This window comes from Mastacembelus armatus, chromosome 4, assembly GCF_900324485.2.
Source record: "Mastacembelus armatus chromosome 4, fMasArm1.2, whole genome shotgun sequence".
Lineage (NCBI taxonomy): Eukaryota > Metazoa > Chordata > Actinopteri > Synbranchiformes > Mastacembelidae > Mastacembelus > Mastacembelus armatus.
This window is the reverse complement of record NC_046636.1, coordinates 5,278,826-5,297,723: the sequence shown is the minus strand read 5'-3', so window position 1 is coordinate 5,297,723 and position 18,898 is coordinate 5,278,826. Positions and strand designations below refer to the sequence as shown.

Sequence of the window (18,898 nt, the reverse complement as noted above, 5' to 3'; positions counted from 1 at the left end):
GATAATGCTGCCTTTAGTGAGAATTATTGTGCTGTGTTTTTGTTGATGTTTTTCCTGGCCTGCTTAAAATCAAGAATAGTGGGGAAACCACAGGTCAGGGGGAGCAAAGCCTCCGTGGAGACCTCAGGAACACGGATCTCCCCTGCTGCACTGAGCTGATCTGTCACTGGGTTTCCTCCACGAACTAACCACACGCTTAGGACTGTCTGTCAAACTCGGTCTCAGTGGGCCAGCTTCCTGAAGACTCCCACACAGACACCATGTGTTCAGCACACATTTGTAGTAAGATGAACACTATGAAATTTATTTTTATTCTCGGTTAAGATCTCCAGGTCACATATGGCCTTATGGTAAACGACTTTTTACTTATACAGCGCTTTTACACAGCCCAAGTACGGTTCCATGTGTGGGCCTATTGAAGCCTGGGAGCCTAAAACCGACCGCGCCTTCTGCGCCCTGAACTTGGGGCGGTCACTTAAGGTAGCTGCTACCTGTTAGCTGATGCTAACTAACGCTGGGTCGGCGGTCCGGGTTAAGCGGAGCAACGAAATCTGTGGAGCTGTTGGATTTCACTAGTTCGTTTTGATTTTTCTGTTTGCAAACGTATTATCACAATCCTCTTAATATGCAGACCACTGTCTGATAACAGGTAAAAATACATTTTGTCTCTAACTGAGGGTTGGGAACCTCGTGTTGTGGGGCAACGTTAGCTTGAAACCTAACGCTAACTGCTAAAAGTTTGTCGTTTGCTAACGCTAACGTTAACGTTTTCCTGTTAATCCCTTGATTACATATGGTCTTATGGTATAGAGAATAAATCCGAATCTTCTCCAACCAAAACAATATATTGTTCTACAAAAATATACGTCGAAGCATGTGTTCCTCACTCAGCTACCTCCAGCTAAGTTAGCTAGAATTAGCGACTTTCACGTTGCTTAGCCAGCGTTTAATTTGCTCCCAGCTAACCTAAGCCAGCGCTAGCTAGCTAACTCGTGTTTAACTGACACTTGTCTTGTTTTGTTAAAGTAATGACGAGCAACCTGGTCATTGGAATAGATATCTGAGAGCTATGTTCATGCTGTCGCCGTAATTTAAAAAAATATTTGGCTTCTTGTTTTTTTGGGACCTTAGTTAGCTAGCAAGTTAAAATAAACAGGCAACTTAATGGGAGAACCAAATGTTAAAGTTGTTTTTAGCGATTATTCAGCAGCTGCAAGTTGTAATGTTATCTTCAGACTGTTTTCTACTTGTAATGTGTGCTGTCTGCCCAGGATGATGACACGTCGTGAATGTTAAACCCAAGATGTTCATAACTTGTCGGTCATAATATTAAGACTGCCTCGCCCCTGTTAAATTTTCTGTGATAAGCCATGTGGTTTAACAATGCATCTGCATAAAAAAACTCCACATGTCTGCATTTTTCCCATGCAAGTTGGCTGAGTAACGCTACTCCTCAAGGTTACTTGACAGATTTGCCCCAAAGTACCGCAGTCAGCCCAGGCTCACGAAGCCCAGATATCATCAGTTCTCTGATGTCTGAAAGGATGGAACTGCCACTGCTACGTAGCTGTTTGGTTTCAGGGCGTTATGAAATGCATGAGTTCTCAAAGGCAGAAAACGTAAAAGGGTACTTTGTGTACAGCCTTCAGAGCAGCTTTGTCTGTATGAGGGTGCCCCACTAAGCCCCAGTGCGCCGGTAGAGATTATATCAGTCTGTGGTCAACGCTCAACTGCAGAAAAATGATTGTTTTCCTGGTACCGAAGTTTCATGCGCATAAGCTGCATGTGTAATCTGAGCATAAGAACATCTTCAGCTGTACAAAAAGTACTTTGATATATGTATCTTGAATTTGTATGGATGCTGAGTTGCTTCTAGGTACATTGTATGAGCTGATGTGTCCGAAAACAAGTGCTTCCAACCAAGAGTCCAAATCCTGAAGATACTCAAACTGCAGTCACTAAGAACAGTCAAACAGCAAACAGTTGTGCAAATATGTTTTACTTTTTCAAGAAAGTGTGAAGTGTTGAGGTGTTCTGTATAGAAGGCAGCGCTAGCCTGAGAGAATGATAGCTCTTTGGAAGAAGCTGTTTTTGTGGAAGTGGCTGAGTTGGGTTAGACCTTCAGTAACATGGAAGTTTGTCCAGAGAGAGTGACTTAAATTTCTAAACTATCTGTTGGTTAAAACCATGGTTTTGTAATTTCCTGAGTAAGAGATGCAGACATGGGCCTTGTTCTTCATTTCTAGATAGCCGAGTTAGCTTGATCTTGTTTAAAATGTCTGCATTTCAAATAAATAAATAAATGTTGCCACAGCCCTGCATTTGTATTGACAGTTAATTTGCAGTTTGACCAAGAATCAAGGTGAACCTGTGTTTTCACCATTTTTAGTACAAAGGCTTTCTTGCAATAGAGAAATGTTTATATATTCATGCTATAAATGTTGCAAACATCTTTTGGTGTGAATTTGGCTTAATTTAGTTTGAGATACTGCAAGCAAATTGATGAATTCAACAGTTTAAGATTTTTGTTAAATTACTGAGTTAAGAGAGATTAATTGAAGAACTCAGGAAACTGCTCATACAATTTAATATTTGGTTTTAGAGCCTTGAAAGCCTCCGAGCCTAGGAGATTTGTCAGGTTTTTATCACAGGTGTCTTAGGTGTAAATAAACTCCTGTGTTGTAACTCTAAATACATGTTGTCTGGAGTTGTGAGCCAACTAAGTCAGTGTGCTAATCATAGTCATTACTCATGTTGACTTAATTTAGAGAGCGGTACAAGGCATTAAAACCAAGTATAGTTGAGCTGTGTTTTCTAAAATAGTGTAGCATAAGCTGTTGTTGTGCAGAAGGTCAGGATGTGGTAAATCAGCAGTGGTAGTCAGTACAGACTGCTGGGCTGACTGGTGGAAGTGAAGTGTTTTCACTCTCCAGCTGGCATTAGAACACTGGTGTTTTCTTCAGGCTCAAATGTCTGTGGAAAAACAAGTTGCTTGAAATTTCTGAAGAACTCCACATCATTTGGATTGAGTTTGCATTTTCTAAATTTTTATTTCTAAAAGACCCCAATGAGCTCATTAAGTCTTTTTACTTAGTCTCTCTTCATAGCTTTTGATGAGGCACTTCTTTTAAATTGGGAATTTTTATTTAGTTTAAAGATGGGACCGCAAACTGCAGTCAGATGATGGACTAAAACGTGTTCAAGTATGACATTTTACCAGCAGGCACATGTCCAGTTCCTTATTGCCTCCATTTGTTAACTGAAAATATGGAAATGTATAATTTAGAGTCAGATTTTAGCCCTTAAATAATCCTCCCAAACTGCCTTTTTTCGTTCTGACTTCCACTCTACACAGAACACGCTTCCTGCACAACTCGTCACAGTGGGTTTACCCTTTAGTATTGCTCAGCCCTACCCACCTCTGCAAACTTAAAACCATGCATAACAGACAACACACAGATATGTGCTGCCAGTGTCATGGTAGTTTAGGATACATACACCTCAGTCTGCCATGAATTTGCCCTGCAAGTGGGAGGTACTTTTTATTAGCTTGTTGATCCAAGTGTGCTTTATGTCTGGCATACATTACAAGAATGGGACTGTCACTCTGTCAAGAGAAGGTAGGGCCCAAGGTTAGTTCATTTTGTGCAAATAAGGTGCAGTTTCTTAATGCAGTCCAATCAATAACTGCATCTTTCTAATTTACAGTTTCTTTATACTGGAAATACTGAATGTTTAAAATATATCCCAAAATCTGTGAAAAAAATATTTCTAAAAGTTTATGAGAAAAAGATATTACATTGTGGGAACAAGATAATATGGAGACAAGGTAGTATCTTGAAGTAACCACAAAATTTGGTTGTGACGATATCTTGAAAGAAGTGATATATTTTGTATAAAGTTACTCTTTTGAGGAAAAGATTTTTAAATTTTTGCAAAAAAGTTGACATATGAGTATTGTCTTTGCAAATGAGATATTTTGTGCCATTAGTTTCTCTGTAAAATTTTCTGTACTCTGTGTTGCACAACAGAAAGATCTTAACTCTTAATACACCAGCACAATATTAAAACACCATGCTTTGACAAGTTAAGCATTGTATTCCATTGGAAGTCATAGATTGTGTTTGTCATTTCTGGAGCAGATGTTTTACTCCTGAAGGATGAGCAGGATCCTAAATGTTTCACCCGGACAGGAGAGGATTTCACCTGCTTCTTTGAGACATCTGAGAACAGGACTTATGATTTGCTCTACAAGGTTGGCAGGTATGTTATACACAGTAAATCTGCTGGGTTTTGTTAATAGATCCCAAATAGTCTCTTTAATACTTTCCTTCATATTTTTTAGGAATTGGAACATTTCTTACCTGTATAAAAGATGCTATGCAATAGACACAAATGTTTATAGTTTATCCAGGCATATACAGTGGTGTGAAAAAGTGTTGGCCCCCTTCCTGATTTCTTTTTTTTTTTTGCATGTTTGTCACACTTTGTTTCAGTCCATTAAACAAATTTAAATATTAGTCAAAGATAACACAAGTAAACACATCATGCAGTTTGTAAATGAAGGTTTTTATTATTAAGGGAAAACGAAATCCCAAACTACGTGGGCCTGTGTGAAAAAGTGTTTGCCCCTTAAACCTAATAACTGCAATCAAGCGTTTGCGATAACTTGCAATGAATCTGTTGCAGTGCTGTGGAGGAATTTTTCACACTTTTTCACACAGGGCCATGTAGTTTTGGATTTAGTTTTTCCTTAATAATAAAAACTTTCATTTAAAAACTGCATGATGTGTTTATTTGTTATCTTTGACTAATATTTAAATTTGTTTGATGATCTGAAACAAAGTGTGACAAACATGCAAAAAAATAAGAAATCAGGAAGGGGGCCAACACTTTTTCACACCACTGTATATGTTTATATGAAAGTTTAATTTATTAATAAATATAATACACTGTCTGTTCTATTTCACTTCTGTTAATCAAGCCCATCCAAGGAGGGACGATGTCACATGTCTGTTGAGGGAACAGAAGAGGGAACTTTCCTCCATGTCTGCTCGTTTCCTTACACAGATGTTTACATTTTTGTGGAAACTCCACTAGTGGTGGTGGACAACACCAACACCAGCCTCTACAAACGGACTGTCTCTGTGGAGGACCACTGTAAGACATTTGTTTTTATAAAAAAGAAATTGAAAGAGATTGATTTTTTTTTTAATACATTGGTAAAAGGATGCTGAGGTTAGAGCTCCAAGGAAGGAGGCCTAGAGGAAGACCAAAGAGGAGGTTCTTGGATGTAGTGAAGGAGGACATGAGGATAGTTGGTGTGGGTGAGGAGGATACAGAGGATAGGGTTAAATGGAGGTAGATGATTCGCTGTGGCGACCCCTGAAGGGAGCAGCCGAAAGGAAAAGATGATGATGCAGGGCAAGAAGGAGTTGGAAAGAAAGGATGTGCTTTAATTAGATTGAAATGGTCAGCGCAACATGCAGGGTACAGTAGTTGATCCTAAATAGACCCACACAGATCCTCTCTGGGAGACTTAAGTCTCTACGGTCTGTACAGTAGGGATGTTTTCCAACTATACCTGCCCAATGTTGATTACCTGGATCAGGTGTTTGGCCAATCAGAAGGTGGAAGAAACAGATTGTTTGTCTCCCCCTACTCCACCTTCATCTGAGATGATATCTTCCCGGCTCTACCTATTATGTGCGTTGAAAAAAAGAGGAGATAGTTGAAAAAAGAGGATGGTGGTATCCCCCCCCCCCGCCCTGCTCTACAATGTGGTGATCACCTGTAGGTAAGGTCATGAACCAAAAAGAACCTTTAATTAAGAATTAATTATCACACTTGTTTGTCACTAGTTCTCTTGGACCCCCCATTCAATGTCTCTATACACCAAACTGGCCGAAGAGGGGAACTGCAGGTGTCATGGCACACAAAAGTCACTACAGACTGTGGAACTGCAATGCACAGAATTCGATATTCCTCCAAGGGACTTGGGGAGCGGACAGAAGAGGTACAAGCAACTCAATAAATGAATGAATGATCTTTTCATCCATCATCTGACCCTTTTAATGTAATAGACTCTGTGTTAATGAATTGTGGAAGGAGTTACAGGATCCCATTTTGTAAACACATTCAAAGTTTGACATTAACTATGTTCCGTGGCCACAAAAAGTTCCTTTATGGCCACCACATATCTCAAGTAGTTGCCCCCCCTGTGGCCACTAAGTTTTATCAGATCTTGATTGAAAATGAGACCTCATGTCAAAGTGAGAGCACCTGTTTAAATGTCAGTGTGTAATATTTAGAGGGATCTATTAGCAGAAATGTAATTGGTACTCATAAATATGTTATTAGTGTGTAATCAGTGGAAAATACAGGCTGTTTGTGTATTTTCTTAATCCTAGAATGAGCCTTTTAAATCTACATAGGAAGGTGGTCTTCTTTCACTGAGGCAGCCATGTTGTGCCTCCAGGTTTTTACAGTAGTCCAGAATGTGACAAACCAGACACTAGCCCTAGACAGGGAATTGAGTTTTGTTTTAAAGGTGACAACCACTGTACCACCCCACACACACTAAAATTTGCCCAGATCAAATAAGAAACAAGTAAAACTATTTAATTTAAAATGATTTCAGTGTCTATTTTATCAGAGATCAAAATAATAGTATAAAGCTTTATATCTGTGTTTATTGAATGGGTGTGTTTGTGGGCTCATCTGATAATGTTTTAATGCCTTTTGTCTTTGTTGCAGTACTCAGGGTTAGTGTGCCAGTCGGTAAATTGAGACAGATTTATAAAATGGTTAAGGACATCACTGAATTGTTAATGCACTACACTTAGTATAGTTTGTATGTGTTTGTTCATTAGTACTAGACTTAGTACTAATTATTAGACTAATAAATGTTTGATATTTGTGTTTTTATACAGGTAAAGGAGAGCGGCCTGTTAGACACTCTGGCCCCAGGGGAGGAGGTCAAGGTCCAGGTTGCTGTCAAATGCGCCTTCAACTCAGATACAGGACACTGGAGCAGCTGGTCTCGCCCTGTGCAAGCGAGGGCTCCCCAGAGTGCAGGTGCGTCTAATTAAAAAACACTATGAATAAAAGCGAGTGGATGAATAGTTCATATCTGTTTATATCTTTACATATCTTCTCTTTCCAGATGATGTTTCACTAATCTGCTACACCATGGACTTGCAGAATATCACCTGTCAGTGGAATGGGAGCAGATATGCTGTGGAGAATGAGTACAAACTTTTCTACAAGATGATGGGTTTCAGGTAGCACAATATGCACACAAGTGGAAAACCAAGTAGTTTATAACAATGTCAACAATAAACACATAGCACTACTTTCAGCAACAAAGTAACTATAATGTTTCCCATTATTGGAACCATAACCACTTTTTCCTCCCATAATACCTTTCTTTTTACATCGTGTGCTTACCAAAACATTAGAAAATGTGTTTTCAGTTGTGTTGTACCCCCAAAAATATTGTATGACTTATTTTATTCACTTTGTAATACAATGACTTTATGACCCTTGCAGTAACTCTTCACATTGGACTGAATGGACCGAATGTCTGACTAATGGGAGCTCCATGAACCTGTGCCGTTTCCATGGCAAGGAGTCCAAAACACTCAAGGTCAAGCTCAGCAGCATTCCAGCTCCACTCAGCAGAACTTTTTTTTCTCAAGAGTTCACCCTCCAAAATAGCAGTGAGTGATTTTTGTTCCCCGTTTCTTCTATCCTTCTGAGACTCAGCCTATTAATTTATGTCTAGTGGACATTTGTTTTTGGTCTATATGTTTTGACTCATTTGAGCTACACTACTAAGTCCTGATGTGCTCAATAGAGGACATCCTTGTCTTTCCAATATCTTGTGTGTTTGGGTGGGGAAGTTTGTTTTCATGCTGAGACAAAATGGAGACTGCAGAGGACATAGTAGGCTGGGTCTCAGGAGGCTATGTGAGGATATCTGACTAGGACACTAGATATTGTTCCCCAAATCTGTCCTTTAGTGGCAGTGACGCTGGCAGACACAGATTTAGTCAAATATTCCTCAGAGTAAAAGGTATTTCTGAGGCTTATGTTCAGAGAGCTCTGGTTTATTTATGATGCTGTTTAGTAATAGAAATTAAATACTGAACAATATTTTAGTGTTCTAATAGCTTATATCTCCTTTTCCTAAAATATTTGGGACATTTAAACTAATATGTCACATTTACCAGACTTTTTCAGGGACTCATGAGACATTAGCATGACATGCTCCAAAGAGTATTAGCTTAGTAGCTTTCTTGTGCAACTATAGGCTAGTTAGGCTGAAAAATCTGTGCAGTAAACTCTAGTCCCAACACATGACTTGCAGTGGCCTAAACTCTTCTTTATTTCTTTTTTCTATCAAGCCTCAGAGAAAGTGTGATAACCTGACTCAGCTTGTTGTGTTTGCAGTCAAAACATCCCCACCGGGCCGTCTGAGAGGAGCCGTGGAGAATAGCAAGTTGTGCCTGAAATGGGATGCTCCTCTTCAGCCTCTGTCACAGGACCTGCTGTATGAAATCAGCTACCAGAGCAGCCGAGGCAAAGCATGGATGGTAAGATGTATTGGTTGTACTATTTCATGTTTTTTTTTTTTTTTTTTTTTTTTTTAATGGTTAAGATATCCATGGGCCATGTTATGCTCTTGTTTTTGAAGTACCTTTTCCCTGTGTTGCATTTACAAAAAATGCATACCCCAGATTCTTCTGTTTTCTGTGTACGTTTTAGATTTCCTTGTAACATTTTTTGTCTTAGTATTCTTGAACGTACCGTGGAAATATAGCATTTTTAGCATTATTCTGGTGGAGTTTGTAGGAAAATGACATGATCTGTCATTTTTTTATGTTACCACTAGATGGTGCCAAAGGACAGAATTTTTAATTCTACATGCAAGGAAAAGTGAAATAATCAGCATGATGATAATGATCTAGTATATTGACATAATTTGTTGCAAGAGTATTTAATATAAAAAAAACGTGTACAAATATTTCTTGCAAATGCAGTAATATTCAGAGAATGTTAATGTCATTAAGACAGTTTTGAGAGGAAACAATACTGTATATACTTTAAGGGGAATGAAAAAGCTTTTGTGAGAGAATGTAGTACATCAAAATACATTCAAATTATGTTAAAATTGGTTTAAACCAATGTTTATGTCCCCAGACATCATCCGTAACGGGTCCAGAGACAGAAGCATGTCTAGACATTTCAACAGGTACACAGTACAGGGTAAAGATCAGAGCTAAACCTCATGGGCACAGTTATTCAGGCTACTGGAGTGACTGGTCAGATGTGCTCGCTGCTAACACCCCAGCCGACATTGGTAAGTAACTTCCTACTGAGAGTGACAAATTGTTGCCTTTTCTAATAATCGCCACTAACTTTGGTTGGGTAGTAATGCAAAGCGTACATAAAAACTTGATCTATCTAATTTTAATTGTTTAGTAAAATGAAAACCATATGCTATTCAAACTTTAATGCAGCCTAAATAACATTTTTAGGCTTGTTGCTCATGCTGTGCGTCCCTGTCTTGATGCTGACAACTGTGATTATCTTCATGTGCTTGTTTTACAAGTACCTCAGGTAGGATCTTTTTCCAGCTCATCCAGATTGTAGTCTAACACTTGTATTAGGATAACACATGATAAAAATTTAAAAAAATTCCAAACTAAAATATTCATCATGGAAAAAGAAAATGACTCCCCCCTGCTTTTCCAGTGATGTACCAGTAAATTTGTAGTCATTGCAACACTTTTGTCATTTGACTCTCTATAGCCCAAAAATAATTTGAAATCACCAAAAAATAGTTTTACCTAAAGTTTTAACTACATTAATTGGTGTTTTTATGTTTGTAATTTTGTGTATTTTTATAGTAAGCTCAAGCAATACTTTTGGCCACCGGTGCCCAACCTTGACAAAGTCCTACAAGGCTTTCTTACAGAGATCAACAGACCAAGTTGGGTAAGAGCCATAACTAATTAAGACATTTGGAAACATAATACATATGAAAAAGAATATAGATAAAACACAACTAACAAAAAATATTGAATGAGTGAAACAGCCAAGTTACTAGATTCTCACTTGGATTCAATTCCAGAACTTCTAAATATAAATCAGTTCCCCTAAATATTGACCGTGAACTTCTGTGTTTACTACAGGATCCCCCACTCGCAGCGAAGCAATGCTCTGAGGAAACCATTTCATCTCTGGTGGAAATAATGTCTGAAAACAAGGTTTCAGAGTTGCGGGAATCCATCCTCCTCCTGTCAACAGAAGGAAGCTTCTCCAGCAGAGAACTAGCAGATCAGACTGAGACCTTCCCAGACTATGTGACTCTGAACAAAGACAGTGTCTTCATTTACCCAAAAGGAAACAAATACGTGTATGAGCAGGTCGAAAAGAAAGGAGAGCAGGAGGTCAAGGGTGAGAGTCCCCAAACACGTCACTGTTGTTGCACTGATGGTTTAGTTTGTGTTCCACCCTGTTTAGGCACTGACTTTCTTAACCATTCCTACTTACCTCTGGCTGAGTGTGCGGACACATTAGAGTGTCAGGTCACTGGTGTAAGGGGACCAGGCAACCTCTATACAAATTTCCTTCATAGCTAAATGTACAGTATAGCAAAGTGCACTGCTTTCACTGGTCCATACTTTGCATCTGTAGCACTGTCTGTGGAAAGGCTTTGATAGGAATAACATGTGCTCATGATTTGAGGATAGATGCACTCTACAGCTTAGGCAAAGCAGTGTTACCATGTCTTCACTTGTCACTGCTGACACAGTCTTAAGGAGCCCAAATGCCATGATTGCACTATAGATTTAAAGATGGAGACAAACAGGTGAACAAATCAACATTTGAAAACAAGAAAAACAGTTTGTCAGATTAAGTTTTTGGTTCAGATATTTAGTATGTTTATGCATTGCTGCATATTGTATGTTATTTTTGTAATTATATGTAGGATTTCCTCTACATGAGGAGTGTTCTTCATGCACTGTTGCACTGCAACAGATCCAAGATCAAATCAGTACTGCTGGATTGTAGTAATGTGTATTACAGTTGTCTGGACTTCCCTTTCTTTACTCTTAATCTTTGAATAGGCTGTATATATATTGCCTGTCAAAAAACCATGTGTAGCTGCTTTCTCATTGGCTACATGCAAATGTCCAAAGACTTCAAGCTTCTGCTGGAAAACAGCAAAAAAGTTTTCATTTGTACAAAAACGTGGCTGACAAATGCAGTATCCCATTTAAATTCGTAGGGTTGCCATGACCTCATGTCCACTGCCTTGATATGATGGTCTAATTTTTATAATCTCTGCTAAATAGCAATCCTGTGTACAGCTGTATGCTCATACAGGGCAAGCCAGAGCAGGAACATTAATCCACAAGATCACAAAAATTCCAGAGCACACAGAGGATGTCTAGATTACTATCAAGTCATGAGCAAGTATTAATAAATGAAGATGATATAGACATCCCGTGTGTGCTCCAGAACTCCTGTGGATGAATTAATTTTCCTAATCCTGCTTGCCCTGTATGACCATACAGCTGTGCACAGCACAGGATTACTATACAGACAATACAAATTGTACAGTTCTATCAAAGCAATGGACATGAAGTCATGGACTTGTCAGCCACACGTTTGACATCCAGCTGATCATGGCTTTGACTGTTTGCATATATCAGACAACTGTAACAAGCGTTATAAAAGCCAGCATTACTTACTTGATCAAGGATGTACAAAGAACACTGGGCTGTTCTATGGTTGGAGTAACCTGGGAAAAAAAAAAGGAGGTGCCTTAAGGGACAGGACAACTATGACAAGTTTGAATGCATCTTACTCTCAATTTCTACATCAATAAATTAGTATGTTTTATTATGCAAGTAAATTTTATCTGATTTCTGTTTGGATGATGTTTTTGTTATATACTCATTTGTATCTCTTGGACTTTCTAAGTGATTTTAAAGGAATATTATTTCAGAATATTTACAGACATGGGGTGTCACCCTCACTACTCTTCCCTCATGTTTACATGGAGAGCAATAATCAGACTATTGACCTTATTCCCGAGTAAGACAATATTCCGATTAATGACACGTCTGTAGGCCCACGTCGCGCCATCTGACTTTCTTCCATTACAATTTCACGTTGGCATTTCCTATCATCACACATGTTGTTATGGTACCATACAGAAGCTTCAAGTGCAGTGAGGCTTATTTACTTTGCATGCAATACATACACAGACGACGGCGTCTTCTGTGGCATATTCTGTATCTTCATTCAGCAACATTGGAGCTATTGGATGAGAGTACGAAGTAAAGACTGGTGAGAAAGAGTCGTTCTATGGAATTAGATGACACCGAATGGAAGGAAAATTTTTCGCATGTGCCGTGTATATAGATATCCTGTTGCAAAATGCAGCCAAAACTCTCAGAACATTCATATTGTGATTAAAATAGGAATACTCCACATCTTAATTCAATTATGGTCAATAGTCAGATTATTGCTGCCCATGTAAATGTAGTCTATGACCTTAACCGGATTAAGGTAATCAATGTATACACAGTCATTGCTGAAACATGCATTTTGTTTATGACGGATATTACATTTGAACTTGTTTGTATTTTTGATAATAAACTTAAAAAAGCTTATTTTTTTTCTACTTGCATTTTCTGTGAAGTGTGCGATTTGAACTTTCCTGGGCACCTATTGCACCATGACACAGGAGCATTTACTCTACTGTTCTCTCTACTAACCTTGTTATGACTGTCTTGCATCTTTAGTACCACTAGGTGGCAGCAGAGATCAACAGACAGATGCCTTGGCCCTTGCTGAGACAATTCCTGTAATTATTCAACACCACTGAAAATAGAAAGAACAGTTAGATATTGGTCCAGGTTCACGTTTGGATTTTATCATACCTGATGAAAACCTTGTCTTTGAAGGTAATGCCTGTAAATACAATATGAATTAAAAATAGCATTAAAATCATGAAATGACAGTTAAGGTAAACCTCCACAACTTGGACTATTTTTAACCTGAATTACAAAAAAAAAAAAAAGTAACACAGCTCAATGCTACATGTTAAGTTTATTACACAAAGTAGGTGAAATGCTCAATTTATGACTCAAATAATTACTACTCACAGCTTGCGTGAAATCCAACACACCTGAGTTTAAACATGAACAATCACAATATCATAACTGCTCTCGCAAACAAGTGGACTAGCAGGATAAATATACACCTTCAACAAAACAAGCAATTCTTCAGCAGCAGCAACTCATACAGCCTGGTCAGCCAAGAGCCAAGACCATATTAAACCATAGTGAATTTTAGTGAATTTTCAGCAGTTGGAAAAGGATTTGGTTTCTCAGAGCTTTCAACCAATCACCCACACAGTACTAATCAGACAGTGTAAGAGCAGTCCTGCCTGGCTCAGCCTGAAAGAGTAAACTGTGAGAATAAGAACTGCACCCAGCCAGCTGCCTTTTGTGAAATATACTACTACTGTCACAGAGGCCATCACATCTACAGTGTTTGCCAGACTGTATGATATCATGGCCATAAATTAGTCCGAAGTCGTCTATGAGGCAATAACTAAGGGTGGGAGACAGCTAGTACTTCGAGTGAGACCGTCAAGAGAAAGTTTAAGCGAGTCAGTGTTTACTTGCATACACGGCTCTCCTCCCAGCAGGAATTCTTTCCATGTTTCATCACTGCCCTCTTGCCCATACACAAACGTCTATGGAAGGAGGCTGAATCACCTCCTGATGTCATTTCCTCAACTTTCACTTATAATCACATAGAGATACAACATGTTTCAGATGTGATGAGCATGTACAGTATATATAGTATATGTACAGTATACAGTAATTGTTTACATTTACTATGTAGTTATATCTACAGGCCTCCAACTCGAATTCAGCAAAACCAGAGATAAGGCCACTAAAACAGCTCATCGACATCCTTTAAACTCCTGCTGACAGCTACCATACACAGAAATACACCAAACAGGCAGGCAGTTTGTGCTGCATGCTGAGTGCAAACTGTCACTGCAGTCGCATTTGATGCTACTAGATTTAGAGGAACAGACATAGGTTTCACAGCATGCTCTAAGCCAGTTTGCAGTTAGAAACTGCTCGACAGGGAAAGAAGGACCAGTGTAATTAACACCACCAGTGGAATCAATGCTGTGAGAAAACCACAGTACCTTCAGAATCATTCAGCGCTGCTTTTCCATAAAGGCATGCATTAAGCAAAACAGAGGTGTTACGTTGAAGATGAAAGCTTAATAATTCTCCACTGATGGCAGCTTTTAGCTGTCTTCTGCAGAGTTGGCACATATTAAGTTTGCCTCCGCAAATATTTCTACACAAATGTTTACCATGAAGGATGCAAAACTGGTGCAACAAAATGGCTCCTTGTAAAATAAATTAACAGGCTACTGTTAGCTTCTCCAGCTGGTGGCAATTACTAAAGATCAGTCAAAACTGACCTCCAATACTGTACAATCTCTGCCAAAGATTAGTAAGCAATAGTTATGAAGAGTAAGAGCACCTCAGATATTAATGGCAGTATTTCCCATATCAATCATAACTTCACCAAAATCAAAAGTCTGATCACACCAAAAAGCTCCTGCCTCCAGAAAGATTTTCTAGAACTGCACTCTTAGAACAAGAAATCCACACAGATGACTATGCAGCTTTTTCAAATAACATACACTACGGTATTAGTGGCTTGGAAATAAAAGTATGGTCATGAAATTTGCTTAGCACCAACTGTAAATAAAACATACACATTTAAAAAGTAGGATGTGTTCTCTCCATCCTCCACACTCCAAAATACAGTTCTGGTTAAATGAATCAAAAACCCTTTGCATTACATAACCAAAGACACAAATTATAAATCATGGTTCAAATGGTGCATGTAAACACAATAACTGCATACATTTTCACTGTTAAAGTCAGTTATTTGAGTTTTGAATAAGCCTCTACTTTCATATAGCTACACAAACAAACACATCTGTCTGGCTTTGTTGGTCACGTGCTCTGCTCAATGTGGTCTATCTTAAAGGGCTGGAAACACTGAACAGTAAGCAAAGATTGGTCTACACACAGTAATATTTTAAGTTTGTTGACTAGCTGTATAGGACAAATCGTGGCTTAACTCAGGAAAAATTTAGGAGCCTGCAAGCCTGTTCACTAATTATAGCAAATGTTAGAATAATTGTATATCCAAGTCAAGAACAAAAGCAGACTTATTTGAATGTAATAGCCACATAAGGAAATGGTATTTTATGTCAACTGAACGCCGTTTTAGCGATGTTTGTTATTTTATTTTTTTAATTTTTGGAGGGGTTGAGGAGATGGTGACTTTAAATTTAAAATTTCTTTGTCCATCAGCAACAAACCTGCCCATCCATCCTCTAAGTACTAAGAGTGTTTTGTTAAACCTTGCAATCCTCAGTGATCAGATCCAGGCTCCGCTTGGTTACCGTGCACTGAGAGACTCCTGGTGCGCGTGCTCAGATGTTGGCTTTCTTGATGAGTACAGAGCAGCATGTGAGTGATCCGTCCACTTTGGCCAACTCCACTGTGTGCAGGGGGATCAGCATGTGGTCCTTCAACTTCTCGAACACCTGAGGGACACGCAGACAAGGGTGTCACTGGAAAAACTGCCTTTAAAGACTACTCTGTTTGGAATTTACTGTTGGTTATTGTACAGGTATGTCAGCTGAAATTTAGCAGATCATCACTGTATTCAGCCAAATATCACTGGAAAACATTTTTAGTGCTTTGACAGACTTGGGAACCAAGAGTTTGTCTCCTTACATTAAAGAAATAATCAAACAGAAAACAGACATCGTCATGGCAACAGCTGTTCCTGTTCTGCCTCCTCATACTGCCCTTGGGTACCAGATCTACAAGCTGGTGTTACAGATACTGACCAGCCTGCATTGCCACATGTACAGTTCAGCTGGCAGTAGTTACAGTGAAAAGCAAAACTTATGCAACATTTAAGCTTGTTTACTTGTCAACTTGTAGTGTTCTGTGATATAAAAGCCCTGTAGGAGAACACGCACTCAGCCAGGCTTCCTGCTCTCCCAGCAAAATATATATATAAAAAAAAAAAGTGGGAGTGAGAACTATTACGACATCCTCAAAAGACCCTCGTAAAGCAGTGTGTCACTCTGTGGATATTTTCCAGAAGAAAACCAGTCTTTTCCTACCAGACTTCCAAAGCAGGATATTTTTCTCTTTAAACTCTCACTTCAACCCTGCTGTGATACTGAACGAGGCCTAGCGCACAGCCAAGAGGGAGCAACTAAACAAATTCTTGTTTCATGATGCAATATGGCTGACGAAGCCACCACAACGTTCTACCTTAGAACTTTTACATTTTCTCCACCCAAGACATTTGGAGTAATGTGGGCAGGAGTACAGATCAAACCAACGAACACCACTCCTCTAACACTATACCACTTAATAAGTTGATGTTAATGTGGTGCATGTCCATACAATTTTCACATAATGTATCATGTTCATGCTGAGAACAACTGGATAAGTTGGAGATCTTCTCATGACAGATTCCCAATTAAATTATTTGGTTCAACATTTACAGTCAGTAAATGTTGAAAACAAGACCAAAAGGGCGACAAACACACCAATTCATTCCTAACATCTTAATTTAGCCACGTTGCATGCTAACATACCATTTAAGCATTAAGTGTGTACCACATTTCATGGCAACCTGTCCAATAGCTTCACTTCACTATAAAACAAAAAAAAAAAAAAAAAAAAAAAAGGGCCAACTTCATGACATTTCAGTCTGGACCAACATGGGGAACAACAGACTGAGCAACTGACTTTGCCATCCAAAAATCCTTCTATTTGGACCACATGATCAGAAGGGTCAGCTCAGGGGAGGTTGTGCTTTAGCATAGGTCCCCCAAAACAACATCAGTAAATCCCCTGCCGTTTATAGCATCTCCGCCTCCACTGTGTCTCTTTTTTTTGATCACTTCCAGCCAAGTTCTCATTACTGAGGTTGAGATTTATATGTTGGGTCGGGGGGTGGAATGGTCCCACACAGTAGGACCTACTATATTTCACTGGTCCTTTTGTCTGCTCACTTTCTTTATCTCTGAAATGAAGCCTCCAGTGCCGTGGCCACTTCGAACCATTAAAGATGCCCTGTCTCCACCTTTACGACCCTACCAATCTTCTCTCATGACCCTCTGGCTTTGTTAGTGTCGAACTCTTATGTAACTTCACAAGCAAACTAAAAATAGATCGGACATTAGAACAGACAATGTTTGGAGTCTGCAGCTGCAGAGGTTTTAGAGAGTGTCTTTGATTATGCTGCTGAGAAGTCTCTGCAGAACAGCTCAGTGGACGATGAAGCAACAAGGTCTCTTGGGAAATATATCAACTGTAGACCTACTGTACTTGAAGGCTTGATAATCTACTCTGATAAAACTATCCTTGCTATTTCACTGCTTGAGTTATGTCTCGTGCTATTAATATTTGTCTGCTTCTTAAAACATTAATTTCTAAAACACAGGTTTGGGAGCAAAAATGGGTTCCAGGCCAATTTCTGGTTGGTTTGGACGTTACAAAGGGAACTTGATCAGGGAACAAACATACGTTTGTTAAATATCACTCAAAATGGTCTGGTGAAAACTGCTACCCAAGTGGGAACCATGAGATACACAAATAGATTTTATTATGCTCAAGTTGAATTCCCCTAGTTAATCACCCTGGAAAAAGCTGAGCCTTTGCCATGGATGTAAGTCCAAAGACGCATAATTTTGTGAATTCTTCCTTCTAAAAATAGCTGGCAGAGGTTGAGGTTTTAGCCACAGAGTACATTTTGAGGTCTGAGCACTGTCTCTGCAGATTGCAGGGTTCTGGGTTCGATCCTGTGAAAATCCTTTTGACTTGTGATGTAAAATGACCCCAGAGCATCTAAATAACACAGCTACTGCTCAGCTTTCCCAAACCCCAACAGACAAAGTGAGACAATAACGTATCACTCATCCAGCTACTGTAGAAAAGAATATATATCAAAGTGCCATGAGTGAAAGGCACATCCTGTAGGTGTTTGTTAAACAGGTCACTGTTTGCCTGAAATATATTTAGCAAAGGTCAATGTGTGTTAATGTAATGTAGTTCTTAAGAGGACACATCGACTCTTTAACCTTTATTTGAAATTTGTTTGATGCTTGCAGATTTTTTAAGGGTAAAGACAAGAAGAAAAACACATTTTCTATCTAAGAACAAGCTTTTTAAATTTATCTGGAGAGGCAGGGAAGCATTTTCTAAAATATGTATTTTGACACTGTGGTACATTTCCACATTGTGTCAGTCCACTAGAAGGAAAAAGTAAAGAGATGTAAAAACAAAGTGTGTTATTGGCTCAATAATGAACAATTTTAGAGAAACAGGAAGACAAACTACACTGACAACTCTTGCTTTTTTTTGTTGATATGGTGAACGTGTTAGCAAACAGTGGATTATTTACACATCCTGAAGATGCAAAGCAACATTAGCATTGACCTGCAGGTGCAACTGTTCACTAGAACACACCTGAGAAGTCTAAGTCCAATATTCACTGGTCTTTTTGACTCTGGTCTGGTTTCCAGAGAAATATCTGTCTCTTTAGTTGCTAATTCCTCTGCTATGTTAGTGGCTAACTTTGTCTGTTTAGTTTTTTGGTGCTGAGCAGACACATTTATTATTTTATTATGTTATTATTGTCCATTTATAACCGTGATTAGAGCAGCAAGACCGAACCAAGCAGTAAACCTGCAGGTTGTAAAATCACAATGACGAGAGAGAGGAAGAAGAAGAAGCTA

At 38.9% G+C, this 18,898-nt stretch overlaps 2 protein-coding genes across 6 annotated transcripts in view; one reads left to right on the top strand and one right to left on the bottom strand.

Moving 5' to 3' along the window:
• Positions 1-3,384: 3,384 nt before the first annotated feature.
• mpl (MPL proto-oncogene, thrombopoietin receptor) lies at positions 3,385-12,691 on the top strand. The gene is made up of 12 exons (XM_026323455.1): positions 3,385-3,620; positions 4,143-4,263; positions 4,985-5,160; positions 5,862-6,016; positions 6,933-7,077; positions 7,166-7,283; positions 7,552-7,721; positions 8,455-8,597; positions 9,205-9,364; positions 9,543-9,624; positions 9,915-10,002; positions 10,200-12,691. Exons 1-12 carry the CDS (start codon positions 3,512-3,514, stop codon positions 10,647-10,649), a joined length of 1,917 nt encoding a protein of 638 aa, XP_026179240.1. The 5' UTR covers positions 3,385-3,511; the 3' UTR covers positions 10,650-12,691.
• ddah1 (dimethylarginine dimethylaminohydrolase 1) overlaps positions 12,012-18,898 on the bottom strand; it is a 65,481-nt gene continuing 58,594 nt past the window's right edge. For 4 of the 5 annotated variants that reach the window (XM_033325168.1, XM_026323463.1, XM_026323459.2 and 1 more), the window contains one exon: positions 13,113-15,679. In XM_033325168.1, the coding sequence (XP_033181059.1) occupies positions 15,566-15,679 (114 nt within the window). In that variant the 3' untranslated portion in view covers positions 13,113-15,565. Of the gene's footprint in view, positions 12,904-13,112; positions 15,680-18,898 lie in introns of those variants that run through there. The other variant, XM_026323460.2, reaches the window with a different exon arrangement.